The following is an 18622-nucleotide window of genomic DNA, read 5'->3' as shown; positions in this document are numbered from 1 at the left end:
TGGCTCCCCACCGCGTGCCCCGCCTAGCACAGTACCTCAAGTGTAAAAGGTGCTCGACACATTGTCAATGAATGAATCCATGAAGAATAATTCTTTATGGTGGGTATTATTACCTTACTTTTAAGAATGAAGAAAATGTAGCTAGAATAGATAAAGCCATACAGAAAGAGCAGGCCAAAAATACATCTTAAGGGTGGAACTGGAATCAGATTTCTCATCCGATGCCACCTTTAACGCACCACGTTTCAAGATAGTTTGTGAAGTGCCCGATTTTTAAGGTTTCCTTAAAATCTAGGCACTTACTCACTGGTTTGAAGTATGGACAAAGAAGGGTTTCCATTCAAACTTGTCTTTTAGAGACGCCTCTTGTAACGAAGCACTTTCCAAAAGGCCCGGTAGTTTACTTTCGTCGTGCCTTTATTTAACAAATGTTCACTGCATCTTGACTAGAGGCTGGAGCCTGCTCTGGGAACGGGAGTTCTATTGGTGAATAATCAGATGTGGATTTTTGAACACCTTCTACTTACAGTCCTATGAGGTATTAAATAAGTAACAGAAACATATAAACATGTAATAGTTTCAAATTTTGTTAAGTATAATGAAAGGGCCAAAAACAATGTTGACATGAAAAAGAAATTGGACATTTTTAAAAATAGCTATTAGGAGTGTCTTCTTAGATGGTCAGGGAAAGGAGGGGTAAGGCCAGGCACGACAAAGAATGAGAGTGGCATGGCTGAAGGTCTTGAGTCAGATTAAGACTGGAGTGCTCTAAAAGGAAAAGGTAATGACCTAATAGGTAATGGGGAGGGAAAAGGATGGTAGAGGCTGTAAGTAAAATGGAAAGTAAGGAAGATAGTGATGAGCTCTGTTAGCCTAGAGCGGAATTTGGAGTTGACACTAAATGCTACGGTAAATCTCAAGAGTTGTTTTCAGCTTTTGTTTTTTAAAGATTTTATGTATTTGAGAGAGCAGGCAGGAGCAGGGGCTTGGGAGAGCAGAGAGAGAGGGAGAAGCAGACTCCCTGCTGATCAGAGAGCCGGGTGCACGACTTGATCCCAGGACACTGAGATCATGACCTGAGCCCAGAGCAGACGCTTAATCACTGAGCCACCCAGGTGCCCCGCATCTGAGTTTTAAACAGCAGAGTGACAATTCAGATTTCTGTTAAGGAGATGCTGTTGGCTGCTGAGAGGATGAGAGCAAGAATGAAAGAATGGAAACAGTAGGTTATTGTGGTAGCATAGATCAGAGGTGAGTGCAGCCAGATTAGGAGGTCCTCACGGAGGCCAGTGTTTGCTTAACGGCCTGGGTACTATGTGACTGAGCCGGTGGCCCAACACTAGGCTCTGGGCAAAAACTGAACTGCAGTTGGCTTATTTTCTAGGTTGCCTGTGCACCTAGTTTTTTCTCAAGCCAAAGTTGGTCCTAAAATAGTAGACTAAAACAAACAAACAAAAAACTTGCTAAGAGTTAAAAATGACTTAATCATTACATAAAGCGGGAAAAGGAATGAATCAAGAATTTATAGTGATTATTTTTCAGTGATGGGATTATGAGTGGCTTTCGTTCTCTCATCACACTTCTCTGCACTGTTCACATTTTCTGCTTCCTTTCTTTTTTTAAGATTTATTTACTTCTTTGAGAGAGAGTGCACATGCAAGTAGGGGAGGCGAACAGAGGGAGAGGGAGAATCTCAAGCAGACTCCGTGTTGACCATGGAGCCCCATGTGGGACCACAGTCTTTTCAATCCCAGATTGAACACTATCACACCTGAAATAAAATTAGAAAACTAAACAAGAGTTTTCCCTTTTTTCTCTCCATTTTGCAGGTCTATAATTTGCTACCAGTAAAGAGTGTCCTTAGCGTTGGGTACGGAGGTCCCCTGAACGAAGATAGTGAGCAGTGTGTCAATGCAGACGACATAATTCACGATGGAATCGTTTACACACCAAAGCGGTTCCTGGATGATGATGATATTTACAGTATTTTTGAGGTAATTCATCTTCCTGAAAATATAACCCAAGCCGAGTGTTAAGTATTTGTTAAAATGGAGAACAAGTGGACTTCTAAGCTCTCAAATCTGATCTCGCGCCCCTTAAAGCAAAGCTAAGATTAACAGAGAAATACTGAACCCTCAGAGGCATGGAGAGCTTAGTATACATACAGATATTCAATCACCAATTTATCTGGCACTTTAAAGAGCAAGGGGTATACTTTTAGGGCCCACAACCTTAACCAAATTAATCCCAGAGTTTTTTACTACTGTCATATCCCCCCTCAGCCTCTGTCAGAGATTCTAGTGTGTGAGAATAACCAAACATTTTCCATGACACCCTTGGAAGGGTGACTACCTTATTGGCAGCCATTATAACCGGCTTTGCACAATAAATGCATATTGAATGAATGCAAGACTGAATACACAAAGTATAATACTTTCATCATCTTTAGTGCCACAAAATTTCAGGAAAACTTGAAAGTAGCCTTTCAGGAAGAAGTGATTTATAAAACTTGGGTAGTCATGCTAGCTTTATGGATATGTTAGATTAAAATGTTTTATTTTTGAGATTAACTGTAACTAGGCAGTGTTATGCGAGGAGAGTTGATCCAGTTTGTGAGATAAAGTCTTATCACCACCAAAAGGACTAACAACTCGCTTTATACTTTGAGGAAAACATGTCATTCCTCTGCAGCATAGCAGACAGCAATTTAAATCTCCCTCCTGCGAAGCCTCCAGAATCATCCATCAGTTGGTTGGTGGTAGGGATAGGAAGAGGACTTTTTGGGTTCACTAGCTCATTGTTTAATCTTTAAACATGTATTTCTGACGTCTTTCTCCCTATTCCATGTCACTGCCACCACGGACAGCTGTGCCTCGGTGTCCCACAATTTCCTGGTACGCTGAGATAAGACAGCAAGTAGTATTTACCCGTGACTAGTATTGAAGAAAAAGACAGTTGGGACCAGGTGGGCTGTAGGAATCAGGCTGTACTGAAGGTATCCATATGTCTGCTTTGGATGCAGAGACTTAAGATACTTAAAAGAAAATGAGAAAGAGAGGAGATAATAAATTATGAAAGAGCTGAGCTGAGTATAAAGATTCAGCGAAAGGCATATTTTCCAATAAAACAGAAACAAAGCCAAGTTTACAAAGACTGTGAAGAAAAATCTCCAATATGCAACCCTATAATTTAGAATGAAAGGAAAAAAATTACTCTGTGCAATAAAGCCATGAAGTACACCCCCCCCACACACACATTATATTTTTGGGAGGGAGAAAAGAAAGGGAAGATAAACATCCAAGTGTAAAATATTTAGTTTCTTGGATGCAGAAGATAATTAAAGGGGCATCAGCTTATAGCACACAAAATTCAGAAATAGGAAGCAGAAGGCTGGAGTGTAATCCTGATTTCTCTTCACTGACTGGATGAACTGGACTTTCTGTGACTCTGTTTTCCTATTTATAAAATAGCTCCGCTCCCTATTGTGTGGACTTTTCACGAGGATCCTGTAAGCTCTGTGCATAATAATAAAGTGTGATAAGGTGAGGAAGAAAAAAGTCTTCCTCTACCCTCCTTCAGGGTCTTCTGGCTGAACTAAGAATTACATTTACATGAGACAGATTAACTGAAGGAAAAAAATAGTTTCATTATGTGCTCACGAAGGCCCAACAATGAAACTGAGACCTAAAGAAATGAACAAACCCCCGGTTTTATACTTTTTAGACAAAGACACAATAAATTTGTGAGAAATCGACAGGATAAGGAAAACAGATATTTGGGAGCTTTAGGATTCTCAGTGGAATTTGGACTGAGGTCATAGATTAGAAAACAAAAATAACGGGGTTTGTTTCTACAGCTTTCTTGGCTTTAGAGTTTCTATCTCTGGTGATAAGGATTTTTTTTTTCCATTCTTAGTGCAGGAAGGGTACCTCTCATGTGAGAGTTGTGTTCCTGCAGTGAGGGGGACAGAGGAGGGACTGAGTGTCCTTGCACCAGCTGTCTCCCAAATAACTTCAACTCAAAGTAATCGATATGCCATGTGGGACATTTTGGGGCAGCCTGCCCTTGGCCTCTAGAGTCTAAACATAAGACACTACTCCACTCTCAAGATTGGATTGCCAGTATGTTTTCATAATTCATTTTCGTCCAGTCTGCAGGATTAAATATTTTTACCAACTCAAAAATCCACAAGCCGCATTTTTGTCAGCTGCTTCCGCCGTATCCAGGAATGCCTATGGCCTATTCAGGAGGTAACGGTGAGATTTCTTTGCCTGCTAGCATAATAGGAAAAAAAATGTTTTTCTGAATATAAATGTTGTGAGTCTGGAGCAACTTCTTGGTAAGTTTTCTCTGAATAACATCTCCCCCCTCTAAAAAAAAAAATGGGATTTTTAAAGCAATTATTGTTTCTTTTTTGTACTCTCTCACTCTCTCTCTTTCTCCCTGTATCTGAAATCAAAATTGACTGTCTTTTTGTCCTAGCCTTCAATAATCTTGCTATTTCAAGTTCTCCTTATCCAGGTGGTTTCAGCACCTGCACTGGTCAGGATAAGACAGCCTATACCGCAGTAAGAAACAAACCCCCACATCTCAGTGACTAAGCATATGACAGTTTTATTTTTTGCTCACACAAAACTGCTTTTGAGTCCAGTAGCTGTCTGGAGTGCTCGTTATCAGTCAGTGAGTTGGGGGTACCCATTCTGCTGTCACCTTGTGACTCCATCTCCAGTGTGACATTTAAGGTCATTACCATGGGAAAGGGGCGGGTTTGCACATGACCTTTTCTGGCCAGCTGCGGAAGTGGCGTCTGCCCTTACTGCAGGGGAGACTGAAAAATGTGAAAGATCTACGGACTTTTATTGTCTGCGTCATATTCTTTTATAAAAATCTAAGTGATTTTGATCTGTTGGACAAAATAGAATAATCCAAATTTCAGCAGCTATACTACTAGTCTCCTTGTGTGTCTCAAGTATACCTGGAAATGAGGGAAAGTTGAAAAGATTCTGAGTATTCTTTTCGATTGCTGTCAAGCCTAGAGAAATTTCTTTTTTGTTTTAAAAATTTTATTTATGAAAAGTATTTATTTATTTTTATTATGTTATGTTAGTCACCACACGGTACATCATTAGTTTTTGATGTAGTGGTCCATGATTCATTGTTTGCGTATAACACCCAGTGCTCCATGCAATATCCATCCTCCTTAATACCCGTCACCGGGCTAACCCATCTCCTCACCTCCCCCTCTTTGAAACCCTCAGTTTGTAGTGCATAGTCTCTCATGGTTCATCTCCCCTCTGATTTCCCTCCTTCGTTTTTCCCTTCCTTCTCCTAGTATCTGCCATGCTATTCCTTATGGTCCACATATAAGTGAAACCATATGATAATTGTCTTTCTCTGCTTGATTTATTTCACTTAGCATAATCCCCTCCAGTTCCTAGAGAAATTTCTCACCGCATATTTGAATATCTACTAATCCTACTTCCTAATAAGAAATGTGCTGGCATAAAATGTTCCTTAAAAATAAACATATACAGTATACTTTAATACAGTAGAAATTATTTACCTAGGAAGACAAAGAATAAAGTTCTAGTCAACAACAGAGGAGTAACTAAGAATATTCCCTCAACAGAAAGAAAATTCTGTGTACAAAAAAAAAAAAAGAAAAGAAAAGAAAGAAAGAAAGAAAGAAAGAAAGAAAGAAAGAAAGAAAGAAAAAGAAAATTCTGTGTACAGAAAAAAGAGCACTGTGCTAAGAGCAAAGAGACATGTTCTCATCATATTCCTACGTAGTAGGACATATGGAACTTTGAAAATTCACAGACTCATTTTAACTTTCAAAGGCTCAATTTCTTCCAATCTAAAATCAGAGTGACAACATCAGAGTTACCGAGCATATGTGTGAGCATAAATGAAGAAAATAGAATTATGATTCCATGAATAGTATGTTTTTTAAAAAAATAATTGAAAAGTACTATTACATTATTTTCATATCCCTCTTAATACCAAGCATGTATTTTCTTTCCAATCCTGAGAGAAAACATGTTCATAGAATGATCCAGAAAACCTGAAAACAGAGTACCATCATTACATTCCTTTTTTAAAAAAGATTTCTTTATTTGCGAGAGAGAGAGAGAGAGAGAGAGAGATCCCATGTGAGCAGGGGGAGGGGCAGAGGGAGAGGGAGAAGCAGACTCACCGCTGAGCGTGGAGCCCAACAAAGCTCGTTCATGACCCTGAGAGCACAACCTGAGCAGAATGATAACCAAGAGTTGGATGCTTATGGATTGCGCCACCCAGGGCCCCATGGTTGCATTCTTACCCCACGTACTCTGTAAGGCTCTACGCAAACTTTGCATTTGTATTTGTCACCCATCCATCCTTTCCTTTTCATTTCCACCTTAGTCTTGTGCCTCATTATTTCGTAAGGAAATGACTTTAAAAGCACCGTAACGTACCTTTCTTGTCTCCAGTCCTTCTCCGCTTCAATCTGTCCTGGATACTGTGAAAGGCATTATCACCCTTAAACATTGCTTTTATCATGTCACTTATTTCTCATAGACAGTCACTATTTCCAGAATTTGTAGAATTACTGCCCTTAAGGTTTTAAAAAAGTATGTCCCGTGATATTATTTCATATATATGTAAAATATATATATACATATTTATCACATTTCTACTTATATATTTATACCTGTGATCTCTATCTTCTGATCTCTAGAGCATCACTTTTTTTTTTAAATCAAGCTAACTCCTACCGTAACAGACATCCTACTCCATTTTCCTGTGGAGCATCCCTTCTGACCTCTGTGTGCGTATTCAGAGAGCCATTTCCATCAAATACTTCCTCCTTTCTCCTCTGTTTCTCATCCTTCAATGATCCTCTAAAAGTCTACTTTGGTGAAGTCTTCTTTGGCCAATCGAAAGCTCATTTTCTGTCCTTTATTGAGTCTCTGCTGTCTGTAATACATACTTTACTGTATCCCAGAGTTTCTGTCCATATCTCAATCACTGTAAAATAAAAAAGCATTTCTGAAATCCTCTTGCTGCAGCTACTATTCATTCTTGTTTGATTCTCACTGCAAATGGAGAACATGTGATCATCCTTTAGCGTAAAAACAGTATTTGGTGTATTAAATTACTCTTTATTCTTCCCTTTACCTGTTGAATAATCAGCTTCTAGAGAGTTCCATTGCTTTCGTGTCTAGAGAAAAATACATTTACCTCCAGATTCTTTGAAGAAGCAATAGAATTAGCTTTCCTAGAGGACAAATAGATAAATGAACGAAGTTACAAGCTGGTAGATCAAGCTGTTCCAATAATAAACATTCCCTGAGCAAACGACCTTATTCTACTCGAGAAACTAGGCAACTTTAAGAAATTCAAGATAAAAATGAGGTTTACATTGGGCCCTTCATACCGTCCTGCCACAGTCCCTTCTCTCACACGTGGTGTTGGAGGACCAGTTTATCCAATGCTCCAGAGCGAGAGCTCTCCAGTCGTGGAAGTGAAAGAGACGATCCGGAAGTACTTCCCTGAGACCTGGATCTGGGACTTGGTGCCACTTGAGTAAGTCGTATGTTGCCCAGAATTTCGTTTAGGAAAAGATGTGACTCACCCTCTATGATTCTGGTGTTCCTGAGCCTTGTGGTTCTGCTCCACTTCTTTTTGGTAAACATGTGGGTTCCTAGTTCATTGATCGCACAGCTCAACAATGCAATGTTTTGTTTTGTTTTTTTCTAATTTGGTCCTGAGATATCTAAAATCATGCCAAGTGGGAAACTATCCTTGCCCCTAAAAGGAAAGGAAAACCTTTCAGAGGCATTGCTAGGAGTGCCGAACCTAGTATCAGGTTTCGTGTTGACCGTACTGGGTTACTAGGTTAGCATGCTTCACAATCAGCTAATGTCCATGCTAAAAAAAGGATTGACTCACAAGGCTTCCTCTTGTTCCCTTCTCTAGTTTATCAGGTAGAAGTGAGTTGGCAGTGAAGGTCCCTGACACCATCACAGAGTGGAAGGCCAGCGCGCTCTGCTTGTCTGGAACGACAGGGCTGGGCCTCTCCCCCATCATCTCTCTTCAAGCGTTCCAGCCCTTCTTCCTGGAACTCACTCTCCCCTACTCTGTGGTGCGAGGAGAAGCCTTTACGCTCAAAGCCACCGTATTCAACTATTTGTCCCATTGCATTCGGGTAAGGGCACCTCCCTGGGAGTGAGCAAAATTGGAAGGGAGATGAGCAATTGCCATTTAATATCCAGGTCTTCTAGGTAATCTCCCAGCAAATCATAGGTGAAGAATGATGTAGCCTAATTTGGGAATGGAATAGTTGCTAAGGGCAAAGCCCCCTGACCGGTCCAAGGTGGTAAGGTCATATTCATTTGGGGCTTTATATTTGCTCTGTTTTCCCAAATTCAGACATCATTTCTCCCTGATTATTTTTTCACTCTGACTAAAGCAAACATGTCTTTGTTGTGTTGGCACAAGCCTAAACCCTGGGAATAGCTTCAATTCTTATCGGTTTTTCAGTTCCCTATTGGCAACATCTAAACTACAAAGCATTGGACAGGATTTACCTCGTTTGAACAATTTCTCAAAGCCTCTCAATTAGTTCCCATTGTCCCTTGAAGCTCCTTGCTCCTGTCATTGTCCCTCTACCTGTGTTCTTTCTCAAACTTGTGCGTGGGTATGGGGGACAGGTCAGCGTGCAGCTGGAAGTCTTTCCTGACAAGTCAGCCGACCTAGTGAAAAAGAATGAAGAAACTCCCTGTGTCTGTGGAAATAGGCAGAAAACTATGTCCTGGGCTGTAACCCCAAAGTCACTGGGTAAGTGGTAAATTTGTTGACAAATCCTACTTCCTATGTTGTAACAATTTGCTTTCCCCTCTGATCTAAATACATCTTTTTTTCCTCCTCCTTCAACAATGATGCATTGAAAGAAAGCCAATAGATACCTATTGGACACAATATAAGCAATATAGGAGAAACTTGAAAAGACAAACCATGCAATATAGAATCACTATTTAACTCCTTAAGAATCTTATTCCCCAGGAAAGATAAATTTCACAGCTACTGTGGAAGCCCTGCAGTCTCAGGAATTGTGTGGCAACGAGGTGCCAAAAGTCCCAGCATTTGGACAGAAGGATACCGTAATCAAGCCCTTATTAGTTGAGGTATGCGTCTAAACTTTCTCTGAGTCTCAGAGGCCTTACTATATTATATAGCATTATCCAATATGTCTGTGACAGTGACATTTCACTCCCCAAAATATACATGTATCTACAACTCAGTTTCTTACTAACGCTTTCTCCTCTACTTTAAAGTGATTGATTTTTTTCCTATATACTCAGTATGACCTTCGTTTTTCACTTTTTTTCAATATAAAGCCTGAAGGAATTGAAAAGGAAGAAGCTTTCAACACACTCCTCTGTGCATCAGGTAAGTGTCAAAAATAGACAAAATTTGCATCTTAAGCCACTTGCCAAAGTGTATAGTTTTAGAATGTTCTTCGGGGTATGTTTTCCTCTGAAAAAAAAAAATTAGAGTACTCTCCCATGTGCAAATCTAAGGATATTTGATTTGGAACAATCTTTTCCTGATGAAGGCTTAAAGAAGTTAAAAGACTTACCTAAAAGCTCCTGGCTAATAATGAGAATTAAAGTGGATGACCATAGAACAGGATTCTTTCCAGTACTCCTGTGTTTTTCAAACTTGCTCCTAAACAATTTTCGAAGTATTAAAATATCTATGTGGCAATAGTACTATTTATTATTCAATTAATAGTTTAAAGGTACTCCAGTGTAATTTACTTGTGTAAGTTATTTGAAGAAGAACTTCAGGTCACTAACATATATAGGAAAACAATATTTTACTAATACCATTAATATAATCATATAAAAATTACCATTAAAATATTCAACTCTGCACCATCTAGAACCATCTTGAGGATGATGCTCAGGGTGCAGATCTCTCCACTCTAGAAGCATTCCTTGATAATCTTATGTAGTCACAGAACTCGAATAACAACTTTGTGCTGGAAACTGCAAAATGTACAATGTGGGTCCACGCCGCTTTCCTAACTGAATCTCGCATAATCAGTTGCCCACTAATCATCTCCACTTTCAGGCCTGTCGGCTAATAGGCATCTCAAAACTAGCATGTTCAAAACTGCTTTTCTGCTGGTCCCCACAAACCCACTCGTCCTACAATTTTCTCCATCTCAGATGATGGAAATTCCATTTTTCTATCTGCTTGAAATAAAAACTTTGAAGTCATCCTTTATTATGTTCTTTCTCTTATAATCCACACCCAATCTATTTTCAAATCTAGTTGGCTCCACCTTCACATTATATCCAGAATCTTCCCACTTCTCACCATGCCCAGTTCTACTCTAGTCTTTTCTCTCTTGGATCATCTCAGTAACCTCCTAACTGGTCTCCTGGTCATCTTTCCTTGATCTCCTACAGAAAGAGGGATCATTTAAAGCACATTTCAGATCATGTGCCTCTTCTGTTCAAACCTTCCAAGAGTTTCCCATGTCCCTGAAAGTTAAAGCCTATGTCTCCAATGTCCCTTCCAAACCCTCGCTACCGCCATGACTTCATATTCTAGTACTCTCTCCCTCACTCACCCTCCTCTGGCCACACTGGAATCCTAGTCTGGTCTTGCAACACAGCCAGCATGCTCTAATCTCTAGAGTCTTTTCACTTTTCGTTCCTTCTTCCTGGAAGTCTCTTCCCCCAGAGATCTATAAATCTTACTCCTTGAGATATGTAAAGTCTCCAGTCACCTATGATTTTGTTTTATCAAAGAGGGGAAACTGCTGCCCACATCCTCCACTTCCTGATTTGCTCTGTCTTACTAGCTCACCCATATAAACACTCTGCTTTACTTTTCTCTATAGAACTTACTAGCATCTATCATACTAAATATTTATTGTTATCTTAATACTCCCATTAACATGAAAACTCTGGGAAGTCAGGAAATTGCTTTGAAAAATTTTTTATCGTTGTACTTAAAACAGAACCTGGCATTTAGCATGCACTTAACACATATTTATGACATGAATGCTATTTTCAAAAACCACTAATAATAGGGGCGCCTGGGTGGCACAGCGGTTAAGCATCTGCCTTCGGCTCAGGGCGTGATCCCGGCATTCTGGGATCGAGCCCCACATCAGGCTCCTCTGCTATGAGCCTGCTTCTTCCTCTCCCACTCCCCCTGCTTGTGTTCCCTCTCTCGCTGGCTGTCTCTATCTCTGTCAAATAAATAAATAAAATCTTTAAAAAAAAAAAACCACTAATAATAAATATTAACATAAACAATGAAGGGAAAGAAATAAGCATAGCATAAGGTATATACTTATAAGGAAATCTGTAAAAAATTAGCACAAACATATATTAATACGAACTTCACTATGAGATGAATCATGACTTTAGGAGAAACTCAGATTGCATCGAAGAAATTATAGAATGATCAAGAGACATGACACATTGGAATTTGATCAAAATGAGGAAAAAAATTTTAAAAATAGAATATTTCTCCAATTTTTTCCTTCCCTTATATATATTTGTCTTCTTTCATTAGACCCTGGTGTATCTGAAAAGTTGCCATTAAAAGTTCCTGCAGATGTGGTTGAAGGATCTGCCAGGGCGACATACTCGGTTTTGGGTGAGTCCGCCAGCCCAGGCCAGCAGCTGTCCGTCTCGTTGCTCTCGTGCATGCAGCCTCGCCATCCATGGTTAATGAAGACTTTGACTGTAGGCATTGGATTGAGAGAAAGAGTGCTAAGCTAAGAATCGCATTGCATATTAGTCAGAAAGGGGGTTGAATAGATGTTGTGCTACTTATTATACTTTGACATACTCGAAAGAGTAAGAAGGGTCACCTCTCTGTGCCGTCATGTTCAGAGACTGACTAGGTGGTGATGCTTCCTAATAGATTTGCAAACAGTTGGTTTTTACCAGACATGCGGTTCATCAGAAAAGATGTGCCCAGCCATTGTTTTCCCATCCTGGAATCATCGACTTCCTTCTTCCACTTTTCTCTATCCTTTCTACTTCTTGTTTCTTTTCACCTTTTATGCTTTCTTGTCCTTCCCTCTATATGTGATTTGACCTCTCGTTAGCTAGTAATCTATTTTCTTATCCCAACAGAAACCTGCTCTGAGTTCCTCTGATTTTTTAAAAAGATTGTTTATTCATTTATTTATTTCAGAGAGAAAGAGAGAGAGAGAGAGCGCCCGCCCTAGCGAGTGGAGGGAGGAGCAGAGGCCAAGGGAGAGAATCCTCCAGCAGACTCCCGCTGAGCACAGGGCCCAACACAGGGCTCAGTCACACCACCCTTATAAGATAGATCATGACCTAAGCAGAAACCAAGAGCTGGATACTTAACTGACTGAGCCACCTAGGAACCCCTCCTCTGATTTTTTTAATGTCTTTCATTCCCCAGGCGACATATTAGGCTCTGCAATGCAAAATCTTCAGAATCTTCTCCAGATGCCGTATGGTTGTGGAGAGCAAAATATGGTCCTTTTTGTCCCTAACATCTATGTTCTGAACTATCTGAATGAGACACGACAGCTGACAGAGACGATCAAGGCCAAAGCCATCAGCTACCTCATCAGTGGTGAGTGATAACCCCAAAAGGAGAAATCTTAATTGATTCCCTAAATATCTCTCTCAGTGAACTCAAATCAGCATCCCTTTGGTTAAGATTTAATAATCACTGTGGCTATGACAACCGATAAAATGTCCCACTCTACTACCAAGGAAATTCAATGGCATTATCAAGACTTGGAGACAACTTAATAAAATAGTAGTCTTCCTATGATTCCTAACCAAGTTTTGAGGAAAAAACTGATTAATTCTCCAGCGTCTCTGCTATTTCATAAATCTACAAAAACTTCCTCTTCAGGGTACCAAAGGCAGTTGAATTATAAGCACAGCGATGGTTCATACAGCGCTTTTGGGGATCATCACGGCAGAAGTCAGGGAAACACTTGGTAAGAGAATTATTTCCATATGCTTGCTATAGCTCCATTCTATTCTGGAATTCTGCAGATACTTATTCTCTGATACCTCGAGTTCCTTCATGGAAATGTGTTATCCTTTAAAAATCCATATGTCTGTCATCACTACTGTGATTTCATGTATGAACACATGCCCGCTGTGATAGCACAGTAAAGAGGAGTAAAATAAAGATCCCCCCAAATGGAAATATAAGGCAAAAAGTGTTATAATGTGAAATGGTAGTAGGAGAAGCTTCTATACTGTGCATTAAAGGAAAGGAAGACGGAAAGGACAGAAAGAGACTGTGCTGTTATTCAAATCATTCCAGAAATGGCAGTGTGGGCGATGTGGAAAGGTTTGGAGGCTCCAGCAAACATTTTGTGAGAGAAAAATAAAGTGGAAAGCATCAATTCAGGGGAAACCAATAAAGTTGAGATTTTATTATTTTTTTTAAATATTTATTTTGTTACATTAGTCACCATACAGTACATCCCCAGTTCTTGATGCAATGTTCCATGATTCATTACTTGCATATAACACGCAGGGCACCATGCAATACGTGCCCTCCTTAATACCCATCACTGGCCTATCCCAATCCCCCACTCCCCTCCCCTCTGAAGCCCTCAGTTTGTTTCCCAGAGTCCATAGTCTTTCATGCTTCATTCCCCCTTCTGTTTACCCCCCTTCATTCTTCCCTTCCTTCTCCTACCGATCTTCCTAATTCTTATATTCCATAAATGAGTGAAACCATATGATAATTGTCTTTCTCTGCTTGACTTATTTCACTTAGCATAATCTCCTCCAGTCCCGTCCATGTTGCTGCAAATGTTGTGTAATCATTCTTTCTGATGGCTGAGTAATATTCCATTGCATATATGGACCACATCTTCTTAATCCAGTCATCTGTTGAAGGGCATCTTGGCTCCTTCCACTATAAATTGAGATTTTAAAAAGGAATTCAGATATTTGCTGAACAAACAAAAGAATATTTAGCGTGCAAGTGTTATTTCCCCACCAATTCTCCCCAACAATTGCCTCCACTGGATGGTAAAGACCAGTGTCTGAACGCAGTTGCCCAAAGTGAACTTTAAATGTGAGATGGTCCTCATGTCTGTCACTCCTGTTTTGAGACAGGCTCACTGCATTTGTGCTCAAGTCCTTTGCTCAAGCCCAGTCACACATTTTTGTGGAGACATCACACATCACGAACGCCCTCACCTGGCTCTCACGGAGACAGATGGAAAATGGTTGTTTTCAACGCTCCGGATCACTGCTGAACAATGCTATTAAGGTGGTGCCGTTCATCTTATTCTGGTCCCTGGAAATAGTGACACATAGGAGCAAAGACACTCCTGTTGGTTCCTCACGTCTTGGTGACGTAGCTTTGAGGAAGGATGGTACTCTCTAACGCCTTCTGAAATCTGACAACAAATTAGTAGTTTTTTACTGAATTATAAAATAGTGTACAAAAAAACACACCCCAAAATATTGCTAAAAGTGGGGGTAAATGATTTGGGACAGATTCAAAAGTTTAAGGGTGGAGGGGAAGGGGGAAAATCAATAATATCGCACAAGAAAAGATGCTTTCTAGTGAAGAGTGTGCAGGGGGAAAAGTAGAATGAGTCAACTCTGGCTCATGAGTGCTGGAGTGTTTGAGCATCTCTACCTCTGATCTTTACAGGGTGGGGTAGATGATGAACTGACGCTGTCTGCTTACATCACCATTGCTCTGCTGGAGATGCCACTGCCTGTCACTGTATGTACCTGCTCAGTCCCTGTACCTCCCTCACAAATACAAGGAATACAAGCCATGACACTATGACTCTCTGAGGAGAATGAGTTGTGGCTTTCATGTTACTTAGTTTTGGTATATTTCACTAGCCCATAAAAGACCAGATCCCTTTGGAAGCTGCAGAGGAAATTATTCTCCAGTCAGAACCATGATGTTACATGACACATTGTGCCTTTTAATCTGGGGTTAGCCTGTGGACAATTCATGAGCCTGCTTCTGCTATCTAAAGATCTCTTTTCATCTGCCTCACAGCACCCTGTTGTCCGCAATGCTCTATTTTGCCTGGAAAGTGCCTGGGGATCCATCTCAGAGGCCCAAGGAAGTCTTGTCTATACCAAAGCATTATTGGCCTATGCTTTTGCCCTAGCAGGAAACCAGCCCAAGCGAAGTGAGCTTCTTGAATCTCTAGACAAAGATGCTGTGAAAGAAGGTAAGGGCTGCTACTGCAAAATCTACCTCCAAAGTCACCAATGATTGACAGGCACCTGGGTGGCTCATTTGGTTCAGTGTCTGCCTTTGGCTCAGGTTATGATCCCAGGGTCCTAGGATCGAGTCCCACATCAGGCTCCCTGCTCAGCGGGGAGTCTGCTTCTCCTTCTACCCGTCCCCCCTGCTCGTGATCTCTCTCTCGTACTCTTTCTCTCTCTCAGTGAAATAAATAAAATCTTTAAAAATTAAGTAAGTAAGTAAGATCATTCTTTAAGTTTAAGATCACATTCTTTTCCATTTCAAAGAGGACTCAATCCACTGGCAGCGTCCTGGGAAAGTGGAAGAAGTTACGACATTCTATTATCAACCCCGGGCTCCTTCTGTTGAAGTGGAGATGACTTCATACTTGCTCCTTGCCTATCTTACTGCTTGGCCTGCCCCATCTTCAGAAGACCTGTCTGTGGCTTCACGTATTGTGAAATGGATCACCAAGCAACAAAACCCCAATGGGGGCTTCTCCTCCACTCAGGTCTGTGAAGAGCCTTTAGGAAGAAAAATAAATATGTTAATACATGCGTAGACACAACCATATTCTAGTAGTTGAATAATCGGATAATATTTCTAATTCATACTTTCTCCATTCCTCCATTACCAGAGAGGTTCCAGCCTCATTATTTTTTATATTCATCATTGTTCTGTCCTCTGTACAGTCTCTCATATCTTCTCTCCTTAGTCGACCTCCAAATATAAAGTAGATCAATCTTCCTAAAGCAATATTTCAAAAAATTACTTCCCTGATAAAGTAAATTTTTTTTCATCCAAAGACTAAAATTATCTAATAATGTTATTCAAAATTTTTACTCTCCCCCAGTAAACACAAATACTCCCATATAATTAGGCTAATCCCTTCACTTTTTCTGGAATTGCCTCTCTCCTTCTTCTATGTCTCCACATAATATTTCCCACCCTGGTAGTCCCTGATGCCTCTCTTTCTGTCTATATAAACCTTTCTCGTGATTCATGCATAATTTTATTTCTTCTTCATAGTATCTTCCTCAAGTAAGTCTTCTTACTTACCTTCTCATTAGGAAGTCTTCTCTTACTAACCCAGCTCTGTTTTCTTCTCCTTTCTCTGAATGTTTACAACAAATATTACTACTATAAATTCCTGAATTATATTGAATTATATATATTATATATATATTGAATAACCTCTGCTTTATGTCAATGTTTGGGTCTAATTTCCATATGTGTAGTGTAAACTACTTGAATGGAGAAAATTTTTCACGTCCCCCAAGTACACAGAATAGTTTATGGTTAATAATGGGTCTATGTTTGTCATGAAATAACTCTGAGAGAGAGTAGTATTGACATGATTTACATCCAGTATGATTTTGTTACCTTCACTCCTGTGATTTCTGCCCCATTTTCTTTCAGGATACGGTGGTAGCTCTCCAAGCCCTGTCCAAATATGGAGCAGCAACTTTCAGTAAAAGGGAGAAAGCGGCTGTAGTCACTGTCAAGTCTTCAGAGACGTTCTCTGAAGAATTCCAAGTCCATGATGCCAATCGCCTGTTGCTGCAGGAGGTCAGGTTGCCAGAGATTCCAGGGGAGTACAGCACGACAGTGTCGGGGTCAGGATGTGTGTACCTCCAGGTGAGACTTCCAGAGTTTAGGGGATGCTGCAAATGAGGAGGAAAAGCCTCAAGAATTGGATTTGAATCTCCAAATGTGTGCTAAGGAGAGACAGACTATTTGAATGCAATGATAAAGGATTTTTTCCCATTTGTTTTAGACTTCCTTGAGATACAATGTTCTGCCCAAGAAAGAAGGGAAAGTTCCCTTCACTCTGAAGGTTGATACTCTCCCCCAGAATTGTGATGGAGTACATGCTCACAGGAAATTCCAGATTCACATCAACATTAGGTAAGCCCTTTGTCAGTAAGACCTTTTATAGAATATGGAGAAACTGATTTTCTTTTGTGGGGGAACTCCATTGTCCCAAGTCACACGATATGAATATGGAATTCTTGCAATATTTACTAACAAGAAAATTTTCTTCACTCTTACTGAAAAACCTTAACATTGAGCATATGATGTTGCCATACCCGCAGAGTGTGTGGTCGTAATGATGGGTTTTCCAAACAAGCATAACAGAAACAAATAGAATAGATGGGGAAGCTGAGCCATAGTTAAGGATAGGAAACACCAGAAATAAAAGAGAAGGGGGAATTTCTGTCTTGAATGAACTCCAAAGAATTTTGTTTGAGTGCCCTGTCCTTGTGCCTTGACTTTATAGTTACACTGGGGAACGACCAAGCTCCAACATGGTCATTGTTGATGTGAAGATGATATCAGGCTTCATACCTGTGAAATCATCAGTGAGAAAGGTAAGCCCTAAATCCCTTACAGATAGCAAAGTCATGATAAATGCTGACATTTAATGCTTGTCAATTTTATTTCTCTGATTGGGTTTTCAAGAGGTTTATTCCCTCACACTTACTTCTCTAGAGTGTTTCCATCATTTTAGTAGTGGGTATCACTGTTAAGTGTTCTCCAGTGTAAGGCATAAGTCATAGATATGGTTAATAGTGCTCCGGCAGCCCTTGACACATTAGGTATGTGGAGAGGTATTGAATTATCATATATTTTAAAAACGGAAAATATATATACATATGTATGATATAAAATACAAAATATAAAAATATATCTCATAGATGTACACATATATATGATATATGTGTTATACTTCCTTTTTTCTTTTTATATATAAAGATAATTCTCTCATATATCATGAAGTTTATGTTAGATATATATTAGATAGATGATAGATGGACAGATAGATACAGAGATGCATAGGTGTAAATAGATGATAGCAATGATAGATAATAGAGAAAGGGTTTAATAAATATTACTATGACTCTCAAAGAAATCACAATTAGCAGTTTGGATGTTTCTGAACAGCCAGTTAGATCATAAGTACCTGAAAAGTGCTCTTAGCCTGGCATTTCCTCATCCCATATGTCTGTCTCATCCTCTTGGTCAACAGCTTCGAGAAAAGCCTCAGATTCAAAGGACTGATGTGAGCACCAACCATGTCCTGATTTACTTTGAAGAGGTAAGATTCTGTGACTCTGCTAGATCTGGGGAAATTCCTGGAGGTCCCAACACACCAGTCCAGATTCTGGATAATGTTTTGCACACACGCACAGGTGAGGGAGGAGAAAATAGCCAAAGAGGAAAGTGAAGCCTGGATTGGTCAACAAGGCTCAATTTACTACATTTGACTATCCATAGAATCATCTCTTTTGTCCTTCTTCTATCTGCCTTTGAATGTATTACACAAGTCTCAAAATGTTCCATTCTTTCCATAGGTTTTGGTACAGATGGATAGCAT

General features: G+C 39.9%; 1 protein-coding gene across 2 annotated transcripts in view; it reads left to right on the top strand.

Annotated features, from left to right (window-relative positions):
- LOC123781661 (pregnancy zone protein-like) overlaps positions 1-18622 on the top strand; it is a 46350-nt gene that overhangs the window by 25120 nt on the left and 2608 nt on the right. Inside the window, exons 16-33 of one of the 2 annotated variants that reach the window (XM_045781311.2) lie at positions 1830-1994; positions 4151-4250; positions 7431-7566; positions 7960-8188; positions 8694-8820; positions 9046-9167; positions 9381-9432; positions 11581-11664; positions 12445-12621; positions 12910-12997; positions 14139-14295; positions 14686-14760; positions 15049-15226; positions 15531-15754; positions 16663-16881; positions 17021-17151; positions 17525-17615; positions 18275-18343. In XM_045781311.2, coding sequence (XP_045637267.2) covers positions 1830-1994; positions 4151-4250; positions 7431-7566; positions 7960-8188; positions 8694-8820; positions 9046-9167; positions 9381-9432; positions 11581-11664; positions 12445-12621; positions 12910-12997; positions 14139-14295; positions 14686-14760; positions 15049-15226; positions 15531-15754; positions 16663-16881; positions 17021-17151; positions 17525-17615; positions 18275-18343 — 2424 coding nt within the window. Of the gene's footprint in view, positions 1-1829; positions 1995-4150; positions 4257-7430; positions 7567-7959; positions 8189-8693; positions 8821-9045; positions 9168-9380; positions 9433-11580; positions 11665-12444; positions 12622-12909; positions 12998-14138; positions 14296-14685; positions 14761-15048; positions 15227-15530; positions 15755-16662; positions 16882-17020; positions 17152-17524; positions 17616-18274; positions 18344-18622 lie in introns of both variants that reach the window. The other variant, XM_087855603.1, reaches the window with a different exon arrangement.

Source organism: Ursus americanus, chromosome 25, assembly GCF_024610735.1.
Source record: "Ursus americanus isolate L20-20 chromosome 25, mUrsAme1.1.p, whole genome shotgun sequence".
NCBI lineage: Eukaryota > Metazoa > Chordata > Mammalia > Carnivora > Ursidae > Ursus > Ursus americanus.
Note: the sequence above shows the minus strand (reverse complement) of the source record. Positions and strands in the feature narration are given on the sequence as shown.